This window comes from Schistocerca piceifrons, chromosome 1 (genome assembly GCF_021461385.2).
Source record: "Schistocerca piceifrons isolate TAMUIC-IGC-003096 chromosome 1, iqSchPice1.1, whole genome shotgun sequence".
Taxonomy (NCBI): domain Eukaryota; kingdom Metazoa; phylum Arthropoda; class Insecta; order Orthoptera; family Acrididae; genus Schistocerca; species Schistocerca piceifrons.
Window position 1 is genome coordinate 17,147,327 of NC_060138.1, and position 20,325 is coordinate 17,167,651.

At 37.5% G+C, this 20,325-nt stretch overlaps 1 protein-coding gene across 2 annotated transcripts in view; it reads right to left on the reverse strand.

The window, feature by feature from the left end:
* Positions 1–398: 398 nt before the first annotated feature.
* The window catches only part of LOC124805354 (serine/threonine-protein kinase NLK), a 446,973-nt gene continuing 427,046 nt past the window's right edge, over positions 399–20,325 (reverse strand). The window contains exons 8-10 of one of the 2 annotated variants that reach the window (XR_007017447.1): positions 16,814–17,015; positions 9,241–9,455; positions 399–8,836 (exon numbers count right to left, since the gene is read on the reverse strand). Coding sequence is in view for 1 of the 2 variants with exons in the window: in XM_047265896.1 (XP_047121852.1) it covers positions 8,782–8,836; positions 9,362–9,455; positions 16,814–17,015 (351 nt within the window). In the remaining variant the exon portion in view is untranslated. The remainder of the gene's footprint in view (positions 8,837–9,240; positions 9,456–16,813; positions 17,016–20,325) is intronic. The other variant, XM_047265896.1, reaches the window with a different exon arrangement.

Consider the following 20,325-nt stretch of genomic DNA (forward strand, 5'->3'; position numbering starts at 1 on the left):
TGGCTCATCCTCAAAGTGTTAAGTCTTAAGTGAGAATCAAATGCTCTGCGATTTAAAAAATTCATCGCACATTCTCACCTGTAACATAATTAATCTTGTGTGAAAGGAAATTTACTTTGAAAGTAAAGCTTCTCACACCACCATTCACAGTATTTTCTCATGAACTGTTAGGTTCACTTGAGCATTTGCCAGAGAGCACAAGGAAACAAGCGTTACTGCGCATGTGCAGCTATGACGAAGTGGGAGGTCCATGCTTTGTGTTTGCTCTGCTCATGCGCCTTTCGTCACATTTCTGTTTGGACCGTGTGTTGTTCTGAGAGGACATGTGGAATTATTGTTCTTAGGGCAATTGTTTTACCATATCCTATACAGATAAGAAATGCAAAATAAGAAAGCAGTCCTTGCCACAACATTTACTTCAAAACTAGACTCTACAGATCAAAGCACCCTAATCTTTTGCTATGTGGTGATTTTAACAAAACATTTTTTTTTATTATTTGTACTCAGCAATACTTTTTAGCAGCCTTTCCAGTCACATTTACATCCACAGAGCACTGCACAAAGCTTGTAAGAAGGAAAACAAATATCTTGCAAAAATAAAATAAAAACTTTTTTTTTTAGATACACAAGAACTCAAAACAACCCGTCAGTCATTACTTTTTCACACTGTATGAGAAATTAACAAGGTTATTTGTGAAGCCAAGAACTGTATAACTGGCAATTTATGTTCTACTTCAAAGTAAATATAAAGCCATATGAGGAGTAACAATGATAAAAACACAGCATGCTGCCAGTCGACAATATGCCAGATAATGGCGTTCCGTAAATGTAAGACATAAAAACACAAATTAAAAAATAATGTCATGCCGAGAGGAGGTATCAGACAAATCTTGAAACATGTCTTGTTATCAAACAAATATTGTGTTTCACAAAAGGCAGATATGTAAAATTCTGCTAGAACTGTCAATATATTTGAAACAAAACACTATATTCAATACTACTAACCAAATTTGCCTGCTTATTCATCTTCAGGTGAAGGTTTACATATGTTTGTATATATATAGCATTAAGAGATTGTACATTACGTCATAAAATAAGTAGGACATCACAGAGTACTTCAAGAGCATCAGAATTCTGTAAGCCATACCAAAATACATAATTCTCCTTAAAGTGCACTTTCATATGTCCAGATTCACACTGAAGACAGGCTCTACCTGGTATTAAAGCATTACAATGTGGTTTTCACAATGCCAATTTTCTTGGAGTACCAGTATTGTATTATCTCAGGCTTGGTTCTTTATTACAGCATAATGCTACATGTGCCAGAAGGTGAAAATGTGCAATTAAAATTCAGTAAACAGTTGAAACTAGTCAACATGTGGAATGAAACACTTCATTTCACTTAAATTAAATGTCTCTGTGGAAAAGATTAATAAAGCCAAATTTCTTTAGCAGGCCGACAAACATAACTCCATTGTTCTGCAATGCTCAATCGCCAATAACGTGGAGGAAAAATCAGAAAACTGATACTAACAACATATTTTAGTCTTCAGTCCTTATGTGAATTCACTCGATAGCTCCCAGCCACATAAATCCACTTCATTTTCAATTGACATGAGAGCTGTAAACAAAAATAGCAGAATCATGAAATGTAATAATGGTTCACAGGGAGACTACCAACACCCATTACAACTCAGATTGTTCTGTGCATGCACAAACCTGGCAGCTTAGGTGTGCCAGAAAAATTTTTCTGAGTAGCATCCAGTTGCTTGCTGCTGCTGCTTATATGACTAACAGCAACGCTTCAACTGGCCAGTAGTGGGAGAAGGCACTGCTCAAACACGACTTCATCTCTGCGCTTGTGCACGAGCCTCCTGGCAACTGCTCAAACAAACCTGCGACACACTTTACTGTCTGCAGATGCTTGCATGCGCACTGTGTTTTGTTGTTGTAAATGTCTCATTTATGTTTTATTGCTGCAGTATTATTCTGCAGTAGCAGGCTAAAGTAAAATTCTTAGTAAGAGTATCAGATCTTACCAGTCAAAAATTACAAAAATTTAACTAAAAAAATTCCTGAATTCTAAAAAAGTCCTCAATCTTTCCCATTTGTCTCCCGGATGAAAAAATTCTCAGGTTTTTCCCCAGATTTCTGAGTTGTCCCAGGGTGTAATAGACTGAATATTTACATAAGTAGAAAAGTTTAACAAATTGAGACCCAGTGAAAAAATCTATTTTGTTCCTAATGCCTGTGAACGATAAAAGCATGGAGGAAATGAACAAAAATTAACTGACAGTCTATAACGGAACTTTAAACTGGAATTTTCACTCTAGACGAACTGGATGTCTGCATTCAGTTTCAAGTAAACGCGCCATGTTCCACACTGAGTCTAATCAGATGCAGGAGATTTAATAATGATCAGAAAAACAAATGTATACACAAAGACAAAAGTGTTTATTTTCTTTTTATATTTTCTCCCTACTTGGCAGTAAACACTGAAATTTTCTTGTGCTTTTTCTGAAAGATTACACAGAATTAATGAGGTATAACAAAGACACCAGTCTTTTAATCTACTAAGTCTTATTTAAATATTTAAGCCCACACACGTCACAACTCATTATGAAACACAGACTACATGTGTCAGCACAACGCAATCAGAGCTTCTGGTGTTTTATTATTGGTTTATATTTTACACAGTCAGATCCTTATGGAGGGTAAAACATATCAGTTGGTCAGTTGATAAATCAGACAGAGACATATGAACAGCACGACAGCATTCATAAAACACTTCTGGATTTGACAATAATGTTGGACGGTATTTCTTTTTAATTAGTATAACTAGCAGCAGAAAAAACAGCTCTTTTATGACTACCAATCAAGCAGCCATTTCAAACTGATCAGCATCTAAAAACCAGCCACAGAGAACAAGCACATCACATCTTTACAAAAAATACCTTTAAAAAATATGACATTAAATTTTTTTTTACCAAATCTTGAAGAAGAACATGGCAAATTACTTGCTCTTTGTGATGATTATTTTCAAATTTTTACTTTCAAGGCACGTGCAATATTCATTTAGCTACAAGACAAACGAAAAAGTGATGACCAGCATCTAGTACCATGTACAAATGACAAATTTAATTAAAATGGTGGAATTACACTATGTAAAACAGCTAAACAAACAATGATCACAGCTAAAACTGAACAACGAAACTGAAATTACATTGGTGAGAACATCAGCTTGCAGTACATTTTTGATTTGCCAGGCAGTACACAGTTACCATGTGTTCTGGTTTGTTTTGTGAAAACTACACACACACACAATCCTTACTAAAATAATGTACCTTATCCCTCCAGACCAGTGGCCAGCTGTACAGCAATATCCACTACTGTTTCTCCTACTTAACATGTAACTGGTTTACTGCTTTGTGTGTGTGTGTGTGTGTGTGTGTGTGTGTCAGAGAGAGAGAGAGAGAGAGCCTGTGCGTGTGTGCGGATGAGCATGTAGTTTAAAATTAATTCTGGAATAACAAAGTTAATGACTGTCAGTGTCTCTGCCGATTTACACCATGAGTGCAAAAACAAACAATTCGTACAACTACAATTGTACATGCTGCAGCTTGAAATGCATACAGAGTGCAAGTAAACCTGCATATATGATTTTCTTTAATTTTACACAAATATTGTCAGCAAAACAGTTAATACTAGCCATTATAGAAAACTATGTTGCTCTTCAGTCAAACTAGTGTCTCAAAATTGTGTTCCCTCCTTACAAGTGATGAACTGGGAGCTTTGATACAATACTACATTCACTTTACTGCACCTCTCGAACAAAGAATACTCTATTTATCTTAGTTCTAACATTGTAAATAAACAGGAATGACTGAAGATGGTGTCTTTATTTATGTATGTGTCAGTAAGTCTAATATGCTGAATCACTTCTCCTGTTTTTGTTCACTGTGAACCATAACTATTCACATTAAGACTATATCTACTTTAAAGAATCTAAATCCCTTACAGTATAATACAGGGAAATTATGAAAATATTGCGCAAATTTTTCTTAAATAAATTTTTAACGTAATTCCTAGTCAAATCTCCTTTCAATAATAAGTAAATACAGGTTACTGTAAACTGCATTCCACACACTAAGTACGTGTCAAAGTATCATCTTTATCCCTTTTCTAAGTTATTTATATCGTTTCAGAAGAATTTCTTGAACTCCTGAAAACAACAATTATTTTATTTTCAGTTTACATAAATATGTCTTCAGTTTCCACAATATTTCCCATTCACACAGCATATATTTTATTACATGCCCACAGACCCCCAATGCCTACAGTGAGGACACATTATCCTACGAGGACAGTTATTTGACAGATATTCACAATTACCTTTCAAGTTTACTTTCAAACCTTCTGTCTACTAAACTCTTGAGCATAATTGAGAACTCTCACTGTAGATAATGGCATGATAACCCACATAATCTACTTCCTATCACTTTGTAGTCCTCACAAAATATACTTGATGCAGCACAAATCTAACACATCTTATTTTAACAGACTATGATTACAGGTTCATATGGTAGGAGAAGGTTCCAAAAGATATTCAAGTTCCATCCCGTAAATAATGCTTAAGGTATTACACATCTAGTCATTCTCTGTCATAATTAAATTAGTGACCAATAAATGTTTCTCCAATGAATATCACAACACTGTAAATAGGTTTATCAAATATGTATTTCCATTAAACGGAATTTTCATGTTACAAAAATTTTCCATATGTGCATCCTGGCACAGGTTTGTTAATTGTAAACATACAGATATTTTTACAGGATTCAGCAAAGCTTCCAGATTGTCACTTGTTGCATACGACTGGAGGGCTGTGTTCTCCTAGTACTTTGTCAGCTGTCAATAAATTACATTTATCAGTTTGCAGGCAAAGCTAATGAAATAACTGGCCTTTCAAATTCAAGTCACTACCAAAACTCAGCAACTTCTTTTACTACAGCAATGGTAGCCATATATTAGAGTCAATCTAAAGTATTAAAAAAATATGTCTGTAAGAACCATCCCATGAACACAGAATAAATAGAGTACAACATTACTTAAGTGAGATGATTCTTATAGAGCAAAGTTGCAAAAACCTTCACCCTACACACATAACATATAATGACAATGTATTTTACAATATTTACATTAAGGAAGAGACTGGTGCTGTCCACTACATAACCACTCCTGATATACAATTGGTGAAATGTGACAATTACAGAGATGAGCAAAAGTATTACACCACAAAAACTACAATCGTCAACATTTCAGTAATGACATGAGCAACTTCCCTGACATAACTGTCTTATAATATGGCTACTTAAACACTGAGAATTGTTAGTTAAAATAAACTCATCTACCTTACTTATTCTTTCCTGATTTTCATCCCTACTATAATGATTTAAAATTTTTATTTTTTTTAAATCTATAGTATTATGTACATTTTATTTCACGATATTTGTCACTATGTCAAACCGACACATACTGATGTAAAAATGGACATACAGGAAAGCAAGTGTTTTATATAAGGCTCCTTTTTTAAACTTTTCGGGGTGTTATTTCAAGCTACAATTATGGAACAGTGAATCTACATTCTTTTGCAGTTTATCTACTCAACTTTACTTATAAAATTCTCCTCATTAATGAAATAGTGCACCGTACAATAATTGTCATTAACACTGCACTCATAATAAGTAAAACTTCTCCAGTGTACTTTAACTGTAATGATATAATGCAATGTGCATATGATGCACAGTTGTTAAATGAGAAGCAGAGAAATGCTGTGAGCTATTAAAGATTGATCCCAAGCCACACAGCAACAGAAATTGCTGGAAAACCTCCATTAAAGTTTCGCTTATATGCTAATTATATTGTATATAAGGAATGATTCATTCCCTCCATACAGGAACAACTCTGTTCCAGCAATTGGAAATATGACCCATAGACCAGATACAAATGGCAGTGACTGGTGGAAAATTAAAGTAAATACAACATTTGCACATACCTACATCCATGAAGGGGGGAAAAAAGGGCAAAGTTCCATACACCTTCTAAAATACATAAAGAAGATAAGCTGAATATTTTCTTACTCACACTTTGGCGATAATAATAAACACCCAGATGAAAAGTCTTTCTTCTTCACTCCAGACATTGAGTAATTGTGACATATACACACAGGAAAGCACACAAGTTCATTTGTTACCTACTGTATATACTATACTGACAGTATTTGGTAAGGCCTCAGTTTGTGGGATTAACATAAATCTCAACATTTGATGCACTGTAAGATTTTACTGAGAATATTAATATGAGCTCTAAAACAACTCAGAGCTACACACATACATTTTCTGTACCAATGTAGCAATAGTGAACATTTTTTAACCTAATGCAATTACAATGCCTTCACTGTAACATGTTTCCTAAAACTATATTTTTCTGCATGAGCAAAGAAAAGGAAATGACTCATTATGTAAGCAACTTTTTCTATACAAGCTAATTCAGTAATTTGTGGAAGACAGGATGTAAAATAATTAAAAAATGTTCACAAAGCTTTGTATCTTAATACAACACACAAATACATACATTTCCTATTTTTAAAATTCTTCTTTACCTTTTCAAATTACAATTTATGTGTGTATATAGTGATTTTCCTCATCAAAAGTCTGCTATTCTGAAGTAATCCTTATAGACATATTGTAATGCAGTACATCAGTTACAAATGTTATTTTTTTTTTTCAAATTTGGTGGTCAGCTGCTACCATAAAATGTAGGTAATACATTAAATGCACACAAGTCAGTTCACTAGGGAAACATTTTATCGCCTAGTTTAAGAAGTCATTTTCAATAAATCTGAAAGTAATACAAAGCTCTCACACTCAAGCCTCACAATGCTCACACTTTAAAATATTGACCAGAGGAACACAAAATCAATCCTCTCGTACCCTAATAACTAAAATAATAGGAAACATTCATTAAGAGAGTTCAAATACATCAACTAAGCAACAATGCTCTAAGAAATAAACTGATAAAAATCTGACTAATTGGTGTTATGAGATCGGTGGATACAATTGCAAACAAAATGTTCCGCAGTGTATTGCATTAAGAGCTTTAAAATAGGGCATAGCAGGATGTATTACAGCTAAACATTAATAATAACAAAACAAGTCAGTCACAATGACTGGCTCTCCTTATCTTATGTACAAGCAAGAACGCAAGAGTAATAATGACAACACACAACCTGAAGGCAAGCGGTGATCTACAGAGGCCTGCAAATTTTATACCGTTTGAGACACAAGTCTACAACAAAACACACACACACACACACACACACACACACACACACACACACAGAGAGAGAGAGAGAGAGAGAGAGAGAGAGAGAGAGAGAGAGAGAGAGAAATCTTACTACGTAACACATTATTTCTAATGCTGTTGAAAATATTAAATGCAAACATAAATGTAAGCCCAACACAAAACACAAGTTAACAGAGCCATGAGATTTTTTTATTCTGCTTCATAGCTAAAAATAATAATTAAAAACATAACATACTGTTAATAGCTACTATACATCTTCACATCGCAATGTCCTCACACAACAGATGAAACACACAAAAATTACAATTAGCAAACCTCTTTCCTATATTAAAAAATAATGATGTGTCACTACTTTATGAACATCAGTATCAGATATTTCCCCATCAGTTAACTTAGTCTCCTACACTAACAGTTACTATGCATCTTGCTATGCCCACAACTTAAGCAGCACTTAAATTTATGCTACAACTATAATGAAGGTGAAATAAGACAAGGAAACGTGTTAGCCAACTGGAACTACAGACATATCAAGAAAGTGTTTTATGAGTTAGGACACAGATAAGGAAGAAGCAATGCAGTAACTGAAAGAAACCAATTTCAGATCTCACTATTTAAACACCAGAAAATTTGAATGCACTGCAGTCTCAGATATATATGATAACTCACCACTAAATATTTTTACAATACATAAATAAAGATAGATGCCTTATTAAGTAGATAAATTAACAGTCAAATTTTGTATCAAATGCACTGATTTACCATGAAACTGCCTTCCAGATACTAGGCAGATACCATTATTTTGTGTACAAATCCACTGGCGCACATGTGCGCACGCACGCGCGCCCACACACACACACACACACACACACACACACACAGTTTGAATACAGTGTTCAATCAGTACTAATGAACACACACTTCTTTTGCCACTTGACACGGTTACTCTCTGAACAGGCCTGTCAGAGTTAATACCACATTTTCAAGCAAATCAAATATCAAATGACTGTCACACACATTTTCACTTGTTCATTAACACTGCACTGATTGCATGTAATGGCATCATTAATACAATCACATCTCGGTATATACAGAGGCACAGTTCACTATTTACACTTCCCAATTTGTTTATTAGTATTTACCAACAATACGAAATCTTTTATTTTTGACGGTTGCCATCATGACGTGTCCTTACTCTCCCGACAGCCACACTCCTACACACTTCACCACCACGTTTAGAAACGTTAGTTTGTGAAGATTAGTCTGGAATCAAAATTCAGGTATGTTAAGTTATTAATTTGCATTAGGTGCAAACCATACCCCACTCGGCTGCCACATGTGGAAGAGAAGCAACCCAACAACCGGGCGAGAACGAGAATATTCTAGACATTTTCACAATTGGATGCTAGGATGAGGATAGCGTCACTCCCATTGATGGGGCGAGGGAGGTAGTTCAGACGGGTGGGCAACTGTAGAGCTAAAAAAGAGAGAGAGAAACCAAAATGTTAAATTTTTACAACCACACACCATTTAGGTTAATGAACATTCCATTTCATGACTAAGCTCACAAAATGTTCTAGTCTTTCTAACATATTAATCTATAGTTCATTTTATAAGCACATGCTGCATTATCTGCAGTTTACAACATATCTCTTAACACAAACTTACAGCTCAGCCAACCCTCGATTCAACTTTCAGAAAGGAACACAGAATAAACTTTTTTCTCTTTGCCCTAGCAGTAAACTTTCAAACAAAGAAGAAGACAAGAAGGATTCTGCCAAACCGAGGACAAATACTCGTGAGCGAGTGTCATCGGGAGCTGATCGAGCATTGCCTGCACGTGAATAACGTATAGTAAGTACAGGAAGGTGTGGACTGTACCCTCTCAGCATGTCCGGAGTACGACATAGAGCTTTATCGATCATTATCGGGGAAGGGATGAAGTAGGAGAAGAGAAGGCCCTCCAGATGTTTGCCTCTTGTGGCTGTGGTTGCAGCCTTACCTGGCAAAACTCTTGAAAGCTGCAGATTGAGGATTAATGCACAACGGGACTCTACTGGTATTCAGTTGTTCTGCAATAAACTTGTGCATTTCCTCTGTAAATAAAAAAGGAAAAAAAGGTATTAATTGACAATAATTAAATATAACCTGAAAGACAAGTAAATCATATATATTTTCAACACTTAGCTACAGAAATAATGCATACACTAATACCACATAAAAGAAAAAGCTCACAGCAAGCCTACATTTCCTTCCGATAAACAGCATCTGTTACAGCAAGGTTACAGAACAATATAATACGACTATAAAAAAATAACGGAATAAGATGCTGAGAACTGGGTCGAGAGCTATATTAGGATGGAGCAATCTGAGGTGAACGAGGATGTGGGGACCAGAAGGGAGGGTGTTGCGAGGGCTCTAAGAGGGAGGGGGAGAGGAACACGGTGCCAAAGACAGATTGTCACGATGTAGGCAGCAGCAAATTGTGATACGGGGGAGGAAACATCACAGCGTGAAATACAAACAGAATGAAATTGTCATGACGAAGACGACGACAGAGGACTCGAAATGGGATGGAAGTAGGTGAGTGCAGATCTGGAAATACCTGCAGCCACAATTTTCACTAACCTCAGCCCTACACTCACTTCATTCCAGAGACCCGACCCACCACCCACCACCTACGAAACCCTCGTCTGCACTGGCCTCCTAACACCCACCGGTACAACAAAATGCAACCAGCTCCCCTAAAAGACTGAAAATTAATATCCGTCACCAACGATAAGGATGTGGTTCCACACCACAAAATTTCCCCATCACCTCCAGAAAATAGGAATTTTTGACTGCCCAACTTATTTTTCGTACAATCGTACCTCAAAAGTTATTTAAATAACGTGAAAGATATGGCTAACTGCAAATAAGTTTACACGAGAGTAAAGAAATACAATGTAAAAACTTTAGCTGTTAGGACACACTGTACGATTTTTTATGTTTAAAACTGACAATGGCCACGTGGCTCGAGAAATGTACACCCCTACTACAGCTTTATGACACATTTTTATACAATAATGTCAATGGTAAGTATCACGGGATTATTGTTTTTGCAGCCTTAGGAACTTTTGCAGCTTTAGGAACCTCAAGGCAAATTAGGTCCAAAAATTAAAGAAAAAAGGACTGTTTAGCTGTGAGAATCTTGCAACCACTATCAAAATCTGGAAAAATTGGAAAGAATGATTTCTAACATTATATTCAAAATGTCTTCCTACAAGTTGCAGAATATAATTCATTGCCTTTGGGGGATTCTCGGTCTGGACATGATGACACCTCGGTCTTTGAGGACGATGAAAACACTGTCGATATACTTCGGGTTTCACCTGGAACTACTAATGTGATTCAATCTCTTGATTTTTTTGTCAGTAGAAAGCATTTTTCAGAAAACTACCAGACAATATAATTTCCTATAAGCCTCTACCATTCCAGGTTTTATCAGTGGGATATTATCCTTAAACCTCAATCGTTTATGAATTATCAGTTGCATCACTACATTTCGCAAACTGTGTCGAGTATACCTCGTACACAGCACGACAGCTGGGACAGTTCCTTATTCCGTCCCAGTTCTGTCTAAATCAAACAAGTACTGTGAAGTGCTTGAAAGCACCAATTGTTGTTCTATCAGGTATGCCCGATGTAAAATGTTTGTTTCCATCCTTCAACAGACATTTGACATTTTTCGGATGACTACAGGGAACAAACAAGGAATTGTTACACACGTTACTGAAACATATTATTCGAAAATTATCATGAGGACTATGCTACAGCAATTCTTATAAAATTATCTACGTGCAAGAAATATTTCATTTCAACAAATTAAGGTACCAACCGACAGGTTTTATTTGTAATGTTAACATCAAATACCGTCTTCATTTTTTTCTCTCTGCTGGTCATCTTCGTAAGAATTACATCCGCAACAGTTTAGCTGTCGACATGAACAGCACGTTGTTCAAAAATTAATTAGACGTGATGTTTTTGCTATGATATAGCTATCAAAATTCACATATGTGTAACCTGGGATTTTTGTGGCATGCGGTGCTACACTCTCATGCCACAGATGCTGATATGCAGCTAGGCTGGAAAGGCTGTGAAAACTGCAGTTATAAGCAGCAAAAACAAGCAACGTCGACATTTTTCGACCATACATTTCTTTTGGTGTAATCTCCCAGGGTAATTTTCAACGTGTTGGATTCGACCACCCCTTGTGAGGTCCCTAACGGTGTCCTACAATTCAGCAGTGTCAGTGAAATACCCAATATGACATGCACACAGACCCTATCTTACTGTGAACTAATGAAGAAAAGAATCAAGGCTTTGTGGCATAGTGGTATGTTTGTAGGCCAAGGGAATCAACCCAGACAGAAAATACTCTGACGCATTAGCCTTACAAGAACAGCTAAAGAATAACTATTTGTATTGCTTTCAACCACAGAGTGAGCCTCAGATATAAAAAGAACCCAACTTCTTGTGCCGGGAAAGAATAATAAACCTCTCGAGTCTGATAGATATCCGGGAATTGCGAGAACTACAAGAAACACCACTCGGTATGAACATAAAAATAATGTGACAATCTTTGCAGATAGACAGAAGAGATTGGATTTGACAAGGAGGAGGAAGATTCGTACATTTAGGTCCACTGAAACAAAGTGAAAATATTCTAGTACAAATTTGTTGAGGGCTACTTTAAGTTCTACTAGTACGGCCAAAGAAAGGAGGCTCAAAATGGAGTAGGCGTGGTACTCCACACGAATATCGCTACTGTCACTGATGTTACTTCTATAAGTGCCAAAATAATCAAGTCTACAATAACAATTGGGAACACCAACTTCACAGTAATTCAAATATATGCATCTCAACAAGGCTGGAACGATGAGACAAAGCTACAACAGGAGGATGTCATGATGATGTACCAATTTGAATGCAGAAGATGGAACAAACAGGTCTGGTGGTGAGATAGTGATGGGGAGCCTATGGAACTAGGAATACTGAAGCAGCAAGTTTCCTACATTTTTGTGTCAGAAATATTTTTGTGATCCACTTGTAGCTCTCCTTGCAGTCCTGTCATTCTTTGTTTTCTCATAGTAGTTTCCTACTCTTATACTATTTACCATCTGGTATTTTCTGCGTCCTATTCTTTTTCTTCCACTCACAATTCTTTCTACAGCATCCATCGGTAAACAATCTCTTCTCATCCAATGTCCAAGCCAACTGCATTATCTTCTTCTGATTATCTTTAAAATTTCTCTCTCTTCTCCCTTTCTTCCCAATACCTCCTCATTTCTCCACTCATTTTATCCCTCCCATCCTCCTCCATATCCACATCTCAAACGTTTCTATTCTTCTTTCTTCTTCTTTTCTCAGTGTCCATGCCCCTGCACCATATAGTGACACGTTACATGAAGCACCTCTCATGTCTTGTTCTCATGTCCCTGTCTATGTACCCTCTCCCTAATAAATGCCTTCTTGGCAACTGCTATACGGGTTCCCACCTTATTACGTCTCGCGTCATCCCTAATAATGCTTACCAGACATTTGAAAGCACTAACTTGTTCTTTATCTTCCTGTCCCAACTTTATAGTTGTTCTTACTTTTCTTGCACTTATTGCAATACATTTTGTCCTTTTCTTATAAATTCTCATTCTGAATTCCTCAAAGGCCTTATTTAAATTTTTTAACATTCCAGTCACAGTTTTTTCGTTCTCTGCCAATACCACCACATCATCCACAAATCGAATACATTCTGTCCTCCTACCAACAGCCTACATTCCTCAAACATTTCTGAATGATATGCTCCAAATATATGTTTAACAGTACTGTAGAGAGGCAACAGCCTTGCCCGACTCCCCTTCCAACTGCGCTTTTTGCTGCCATCTCATTCCCAATTTGTACTCACAAGATCACTAGATGTAACTGTGATCCAAAACTTAAAACACTTTTTGACTATGAACTAAAAATGATGAAGAATGCCTAGGATAAAGAAAAAGAAGCTGAAAGAAGATGAGAATAAGGAGAGCCATTTAAAATTTGGTAAGACAAAATGTTCCAAGAATGGTCCTGGAAATGTTGAAGAATGGAATTTATTCAAAACATCGATAGTCAATTATGTCATCAAAGCATTTAGCCACACAGATATAAAGAAACAAAGAGATAAGAAATTCCAAGTAAAAGGAGTTGTGGGAGAAAAACAGAAAAGTTGTGGTACCATCAGCCAGGAATTTGAAATATGCACTAGAAGAAATCAGAAAATAGTTACAACACACTGAAAAGTATGAAATCAGAAAGTGAGGAGATAAAGGCAATCTAAACAGAGAAAGGAATCATTGTCATCACAGGCAAACGATGAGCATTCAAGTTACAACACCTCCAATTTTGTTTCTCAGAATGGTAAACAGACAGAAAAATGCAGTTTGTTTTAAAATACACTTGCATTCACTGCGAATGTGTGACAGAGACAGCTACACTGTAAGACACACAAAATTCTAGTGTCAGTGGCAAGAGGGAGGACTGGTTTTGATACTTAGAATGGCGACATTTTCATTGCGAGAACAGGATATATAAACATTTGTTTCTCAATTTGTGTGATACAACATAGACTTTCAGTTCTTTCCAATGATGAAGGACACTATGTGGTTGTTGCTTTGGCACTGTGAAAAATGTGTATACTGCAGGGAGATTACACTGGAAGTGACAAGTTCCACAGTTTATGTGTGTTTAGTTCATGGGGGGAGGGGGGGGGGGGGGGGTACTGCAGCTGTTATAACTTGAATGCACACCGTAGAAGGAATAACAGAAGAGAAGAAGATTTATTTGAAAAAGTTACTGAATGTGGAGAATGAGAAACGCCATGCAACAAGTGCTATCAATTACCTGGACAGAAGCAGAAAATGCCCTGAAATAAATGAAAGGAAGGAAGTCTCCTGGAGATGATCAGGTAACTGCAAAAGCAATAAAAGCAGCAGCAGGGACCTATGGAGCACACTAAATACAGCTTAGAATCCTAGGAGTGATGTGAAGAGAAAACTAGGAATGAGAATTAAATACTACTATTTAAAGAAGGAAATAGGTAAAAGGATCAAGTGTACCGATTATATGGGGGTTAACTTTATTACCACGATAATAAGCAGTTCACTTTATTACACTCTACCTAAATATCTTTGAAATATTTCTGGAAAAAGAGGTTTGGAGTTATTGCAGAATCACAGGAAAAAAAGAAAAACAAAAAGGAGAAACAACTGATCTTATTTTGCACTTGGGCAAATAATGTAAAAATATTGGAAGACTCAAGACTGGTGTTCCTATATTTGGAGAAGGCATAAGACAGCATGCTGCAGTATAAATTATGAGACTGCTTCGAGAAATGGGAAATCCCAAACCCTAAATACAAATATTCGGCATTCTCTGTTAGAGTCTGTTATATCAGTCGATTTCCCCATTTGCAGCCCAGGTATCATCACTTGGACTCTCTGTTTATGTACATTCCTTAGCACGCGACGTGGCTGCGACTCTACCGACCAGCATTCGATATCGCGGTGTGCAGTGATCATAATATTTCAGCTCGTCAGTATATTTTTGTTACGGTTATGTAACTGTTGAAGGTTGTTAACAACAAATGAAAGGCAAATTATTACTATTCACTGAAGGAATAAATTTGGGTTCTCTTAATAGTTTGATACTGATGCAATTAACAAATGAATGGAATAGCAGACAATATTGTTCTTGTAGGAGCAGTTTAGGCTTCACTGACTGTTATTACAAATGCAAATTAATTGAGAAATAGGAAATTCTGTTCATGTAAAGCAGATTCAAGACCCACCCATCCAGATTTTGGTTTTCACTAATCATTCCAAGTGAACACTGGAGTAGTTTCCATTAATAATTCACGGAGACACTTCTCTCTTTATTCGCATATAAACACTGTAGAGCTTTCTACATCGGTGTGACTACTAACCAGTTGTCCGACAGCACAAATGACCACTGCCAACTGTTGTCAAGAACAAAGTTGACCACCCAGAGGCACAACATGCAACTGAGCATAATGTGCTTTAATTTCAGTGGCTGCTTAACAACACAGGCCATTTGGATCCTTCCCTTCACCAGCAGCTTCTCTGGTAACCCAATGTTCCCACAACCTCGACCCAACAATTTCCCCTTCCTCCATCTCATCACTCCTACCTATTCACTTCCCCACATTAGCCCACAGTGTGCCCCCACTGCTTCGGTTCCAACACCAGTAAATCACTTACCATCCCTCCTTCCCACTTTCCTAGCTGGCAAACGAGCTGCCTCTCTCTGAGCTGCTAGCCACCCATCTCTACCCCTCTTTCTGCCTCCCAACTAGCTCTCGCTCTACCCCCACTAGACACAAACCCCACCCCAACCTTGTCCACATACCGAACTGGAGCACTGGCATTTTGAGTCCAGCGGGCACCATCTAAGGGCATAGGCACGTGTGTGTGTGTGTGTGTGTGTGTGTGTGTGTGTGTGTGTCAGTCCAAGTTTGTACTATGTCTTTAATGAGCTTTCCTTTCTATGAGGCACGAAACTGGCTATAAATATCGTGGTGGAACCATTTTGGCATTTGGATGCTTATCTAAGGAAACCTTAAGAAAAGTTAAATCTAGATGGCCGAACAGATTCAATACTCTTTATTAAGAGTATTTCTCTCTTAAATTAGTTGTATTGTACCACAATACAATGCCATTCATATCACACTGATAACCAGGTCTATGCAAGAATTGAATACATTCAGATTGTAGCAGTTGCAGAGCAAACCACCATTTGGTAAGTGGGCTAGTGCTAATGTCCTTAGTGAGAGCAGTGTATCTTACAGTCTACAGCAGAAAGTACACCACATAATGACAGTTTTCAAAAGAAAACTGTAAATGATGCTTTGATGTGGATTATTACCTTGGTAAAAATGTTTGTTTACTCCTATCTCTAAAAAACGCGGTACACTCAACTGCATGTGACTGACTGAGTGATCAAGCTGAGAAACAGCAAACAAACACAGTTGCATAATGTGAAGTATGCGACATGTTCTACTTGTGTTCGGTAAAAAATCTGAAATATATTCTTGAAGAAATTATGTTCAATAACTTCTACAGTACAAATAAAAGCCAGTTTTTAACTTCTAACATTGGAAATGCCATTCCTTCATGACCTGTCCATCTCTCCAACAAGATAAAATACCACACTGGTCACAAAAATACTTAACAAGTGCATCAGAGCAGTTACTCGGTTATTGTAACTGGTGATGTTAATGCCCGCAGATAAGGTGAACTATTCTTCACAATTTTGTGTACTTTTACAGAAATTATAATAAATTTGTTAGTAGTTACTTATGTCATGAACATAAGTATTGCAAAATTCAATCAATGACAATATATTTATATTTTAATTTACTAACCTTTGACCTGCTGAACAGAAGTCAGCTTCTTCTCCCACAGATCATCAAAGCTGTGGGGTGCAACAGGCTCGAAGTCCGGTGTGTACTGCCTGAGGCCTCCCGGAGTCGTGTAGCAACACTTGCACATGCAGGAGTGGTATCTTAAGCGGCCCTCGTCCAAGTATGGGTGAGCCAGAGCATCACCAACTGTTATTCGTTTGTCCTGGCAACAAAAAACAACAAAATAATGGATTACTGCCATGACAGAATCAATATCTGATTTGTCAGCTACTTTCCACATTTCAGTAACAAGAAAGGTACAATCAGCAGAGTGCCTAAAACCAGTCCAGCTGATACAAATTTGTTTATCTTCCACACTTTATTACCACAACTGGAAGCAACCCCACAAAATTTTTTCGACATCCAGGTAACACGTTCCCTTCAAGACAGGTTTAATTTAGGTTTGCTCAGCAAAAAACTTAGTGTTCAGATTTGCAAAGTGCACAGCCACAGAGGAGCAGTCCCCTCGTAACCCAGTATGATCCAGGACTGGACCAACTGAATTACATTCTCTGCCAGAGTTTCGATTACCTCTCGTCGTGCCCTGAAATGAGAAAGGTCCTGCCCACTATACTTCCCACCTCTCCTACAGTGGTATTCCGCCATCCACCGAACCTACACAATATACTCGTCCATCCTTACACAACCCCTGCTCCCAATCCGTTAACTCATGGCTCATACTCCTGTAATAGACCCAGATGCAAGACCTGTTCCATACATGCTCCCACCACCACCTAAATCCAGTCTGGTCACTAACATCACCTATCCCATCAAAGGCAGGGCTATCTGTGAAACCAGTCATGTGATTTACAAGCTAAGCTGCAACCACTGTGCTTCATTCTATGTAAGCATGACAACCAACAAGCTGTCTGTCCGCATGAATGGCCACCGACAAACTGTGGCCAAAAAACAAGTGGACCACCCTGCTGCTGAACACGCTGCCAAACATGATACTCCTCATCTTAATCCTTTCCACCAACACCAGCTTTTCTGAATTGCGCAGGTGGGGACTTTCCCTGCAATACATCCTATGTGGCCTCAACCTTCGTTAGTCACTGTTCTCACCCATACAGCCCCCTCCCTGTTCCCATTCCAGCACTACATAGCCGTCATTTCACCACCACACCCAATCTTTTAATTCCTTTTTATTTCTCTCCTTTCGTTACTTACCCCCCGCCTCTCCCCTCGCCACCTACTCTCCTGCCCTCTGTCTAAACTTCAGCACTTCACTGTCTGCTACCCCCACCATACTATCACTCCCCCTCCCCAACCCAACCTCCTCCATACTCCCACACAGTTGACATTCCAATCATGCACTGGTGCTGCTGCTCGCAGTGTGGTTTCAGTTGTCTGAGACTGCAGACGTGTGTGCAAGTTGTGTGTGTGTGTGTGTGTGTGTGTGTGTGTGTGTGTGTGTGTGTTGCTGACAAAGGCCTCAATGGCTGAAATCTATAACTGTGTGAATCTTTCAGTTGTGCCTATCACTCAGCATCTCTGCTATATGGTGAGTAACAACTTTCCTTTTCTAATATTATTATCGAGTAAAAGTGACAGATGTTTCTGAAAGTGATATTTCTGATAATGAAGACAAGTAATGTAAATGACACTAGTGTTGACAGTGACACAAATGAAACAGAGAGTGACAGATTTTGCAGCAACTGGTACAAGTGTTTTCTAAAAAACAGAAGGTAAAATCATGGAAACTGGGAATAAATCACGATAAATCTTCCAAAATTTCATTTTCTGGTTCTAGTGGCATCAGTCCTGGGGTTAAAAGACATCTCTCTCAACAACTAATGCCCTTAGATACGTGCAGAAAAATGGTTCATGTGTCTTTTTGTGGGGATGTAACTGTAGAAACAAACAGATGGGCAACATCTTTAAATGAAATCATTATCGCTTTTGGCTGTTAGAATATTATTTATTGCGACTGCAATTTTGACATATTGTCATCTTCAAGCACTGTGGGATGTTGTGAACCAATCACTAATATAAATCTGTGCTATGCTGTGTAACAGCAGATGCATGGGGTGTTCCGTATATCATACATGTCATAGATACAGCTGGTGAAATAATGATGTAAACACTGAAGTCTAAATTTCATTTAGTAGGCATGGTAACTGGATCACAAAAGCGGTACAGATGTAAACATGTTCACATATCATGAAATTCAGCGTATTTTGCTTCATGTATTTGTATGGCCCAGGTGAAGAAGCCAACACTTCAATCATATTGGTCAATAAAAAATCATTTCACACTTCTTTCTTTTCTGACGTCACACAATATAGAATATTCTTATATATTTCTAGGTTCCTTCATTTTGTTAATAACAAAAATCTCTGAACAAGTTGCAATCTATTTTGACCATCCCAAACAAAATTTCCAATGTGTTTATTATCCTGAAGAAGATATTGCAACTAATCAAAGCCTCATGAAATTCAGAGGTACACTCTGCTACATTCAATTCAATACCCAAAAAAGGGCAAATATTAGATAAAGTTCTTCAAAATATGTAAGTCAAGTAATGCCACTGTTCAGGATTTGATATTTATACAGAGAAAAATCCTGAGCCAAGCAATAAAGAAAATCCCGATTAGTGAAGTTGTTGTTATGGACCTCACGCAATCGTATTTGGACAATGGTCATATAGTATATGTTGACATCTGGTATGTTTTCCAGTCATTGTTTGTAAGGCTCACTGAAAGGGGCACGAATGCTGTAAAGACAGTTGATGCACAAGGCGAAGCATGCCAGACTAGATACAAAAATATAAATTAAAAAATGTAACAATGGAAAATCCTAGATGGAATGTAACAATATTATGAAAAGGAAAGTTGCCACACTATATAACAGAGGTGCTGTGTCCCAGACAGGTACAAAAGACTCTCACAAATAAAGCTTTCTGCCCGTGAGACCTTCGTCAAAAATAGACGACACACACACACACACACACACACACACACACACACGACTGCAAATGTTAAAGACTTGTATGAACGTGAATCAGATAAATCATCAGTGAGAGATGATTGGTGTGAACCTTTGGGAGGAGACTTGGAGTGGGGGTGAGGGTGGGGGACACTTTAAAAATGTTTCAGCTAAGATGACTCCTTTAACTATCCAATGAAAACAAAAATGGATTGGGAGGTGTCTTTCTGCCATTTTCCATGTTTATCAAACTGCGGTTTCAGTGCAGTGGAGCTGAAAACACTCCTCATCTGGATCCCTGCTTCTTAAAAGATATAAAATCATATGAAAGAATAGATTCCAAAATTTTAAGAATGGCTGTAAGGAAATTTAGTCATCATTTGCGGTACTTATTGTAACAGTTCTCTGTCTTATCACTCTTTGATGTACATGTAAAAACCCAAATCAAAAATGGTTGGAAATTTGGACAGAGAGGATCTACAAATGGAAAAAGAGTTATATTCCTTTTCACGTGTAAGTGGATGGGTCATTCCACAGTACATTTA